The sequence below is a fragment of the Austrofundulus limnaeus genome, unplaced genomic scaffold (assembly GCF_001266775.1).
Source record: "Austrofundulus limnaeus strain Quisiro unplaced genomic scaffold, Austrofundulus_limnaeus-1.0 Scaffold916, whole genome shotgun sequence".
Taxonomy (NCBI): Eukaryota; Metazoa; Chordata; class Actinopteri; order Cyprinodontiformes; family Rivulidae; genus Austrofundulus; species Austrofundulus limnaeus.
The window spans coordinates 40921-43199 of NW_013953318.1; the positions used below are offsets into that span (position 1 = coordinate 40921).

The 2279-nt window shown below is 36.1% G+C and overlaps 1 protein-coding gene across 1 annotated transcript in view; it reads right to left on the bottom strand.

Annotated features, from left to right (window-relative positions):
• LOC106533268 (uncharacterized) overlaps positions 1–2279 on the bottom strand; it is a gene marked incomplete in the record, with an annotated part of 8973 nt that overhangs the window by 2850 nt on the left and 3844 nt on the right. The window contains 3 exon segments of the mRNA XM_014029508.1: positions 886–977; positions 1629–1674; positions 1748–2279. Coding sequence (XP_013884962.1) covers positions 886–977; positions 1629–1674; positions 1748–2133 — 524 coding nt within the window.

Genomic DNA, 2279 nt, shown 5'->3' on the forward strand with positions numbered 1-2279 from the left:
GTACGTTTTATTTGGTAAGGAAGATATTATCTATTATTACATGAACTTATAGTATTTTAAAGAAAACACAGAACAACAACATTAAAGCTTCCAATAAGTTTAACTCACAGCTGATTGTGTACGCTTTTCCCCGCGATAAAGCTGTTAATGTCAGTTCCACGAACTGAGAACATTAATTCTGCAATCCCCACATTTTCTCCTCCATGATCTCCTCTCACTCTGAACATAACATTTGATTGTACAAGTTAGATAATGGATCAATTGTTGTAGTTTTTATTATACCTGATTTAAGAAAGAAAAATTGTTACAGCATTTAAATTTATGTCAAAAATTCAATGGAACTAAAGCAACGTTTTGCTCGGTTCACTGGTTTAACAAGGATAAACATCTGAAATGACTTGCATTTCTAATTTATTGTGGGCCAAAAGGGGAGAACAAAAAAAAGTTTAATTACTTCAATAAGGTAAGGATAGATTCAGATCAGAATCAGAATCAGATGTTGCTTTTGTAGATCAAATTGTAGGCAACTGAAGGCAAATTAATCAGTAAAGTCCTTCATATGGTCATGRATGTGTATTGTTACAACATAAAGTAGTTCCTTCATGTTAGAGACAATTGAGAAGTACCTCATGAGTAAAATTTTTTCATAATTCACTAAAATGTCATATTAAAAAACTTAACGATGCCATTTCATGAGCTTGAAAGGGCTGATATCCACTTGTATGTGAAAGCATGTGTTCAGAGTATTATACGGTGAACCATCTGCAAAGCGCTATCTCTGCAAGAATATAAGTTCCAATGTTTTTTTTCATCTGATGTAGCTGTTTCAGAGAAGCCTGAAATCTATGCATTCACAATAAGAATTACAATTAATAACATCACTACCTCAGGGGAAACCCATGTTCGTTCACAGCTTCATTGAAGAATGCCAGGTGGGTATCTGATCTGTAGTTGTCTGCTACCTTAAGGTACATAATCTAAAACACACAAGAACAAATACAATAAAATCTTAATACAGTCCAGAATTAATTTTCCCCTGAAAAAGAAGTCATAGTTATGCAAGGGTAAAAACAATGCCTTAATGACAATTGTTAYTATGAACAATTCAGTCATGAAACTTATAATAGAATCTAATGGCATGAAAAATAGTTTTCAGTCATGGTGCTGACTTTGATATATTAAGATTAAACATGAAACATAAAACATGCAATACAAGTAACAAAAGACGTTTATATTAGATTTAACCACACATTTAGATATGCACACTTTATAAGGCCACAAAAACTGATATTTTATCAATTTATGAAATGTCCCATGAGCCTTTGTTGCTTGAGCATATGGCAGATTTTCTCCAAGTGCACAGGCTAAAACAAAAGTGGATTACCACACTGGCTCCTAGATTAATCATTAAAAAATTAGAGGACTTTATTTAAAAAGTATTTATTTTTCATGTATTAGTGCAGCCCCAGCTAGATTTTGACCCTCTCTGGGAAAATTTTTGTGCACTCCTGGTATAGATTGACCCAAAAGGTATGCTATGCTGCTGGGTGACAGAAAATCARTGAAGTCAAATAGGGTCAGTCAGMAACTTTTAGCAGTTATATGTTGTTGACAGGTAAAATTCTTACCTTTCTTGAATAGCCATCTATACCCKCAAAGATGACAAAGTTGTACCTAGATTAAAATAAAATCTGACAAGTCAGTCCATCCTAAACACAATACATAACATCTTCAACAACAGACATACCTGATAAGCTTATGATTGGTGTCAATGTGCACCATGTACTTTGGGAAAGGGACCATGTATGTCCTCCTCGCCACACATCTCAGACGAGTCATTCTTGAGAGCACACCTACACTGTCTACACGATGCATGGAGGCATATACTCTATCCCATTGCACTCTGTGTCCCTGTGCAAGTAGAGCACCTTTGACCACTCTGCATCCAGCATCTGGCATTGTGTTCTTAATTCCTGTGATTAATGAGTCTAATTCATCATCACTGCAGCCACTGTACAAGGCAGATATTGAGAGATTATTTTCTGCCATCCGCCTAAAAAGCGTAGCTCTAGACACACCAAGGAGTGCAGCAATAGATTTAGATGGCAGCCCAAGTTCTATAAGATGTGTCATGGTCTCTACAGACACACTCAGCCGTGGACGCCCACGAAAGCCCCTTTGTAAATCGAGTGTTACAAATGTCTGCTCATTCTCCCTCTCTTGCTGGACAACAGTAGTTAAATCAGTTAGTGCAGACAGTATGTGTTCTCCTACACTCA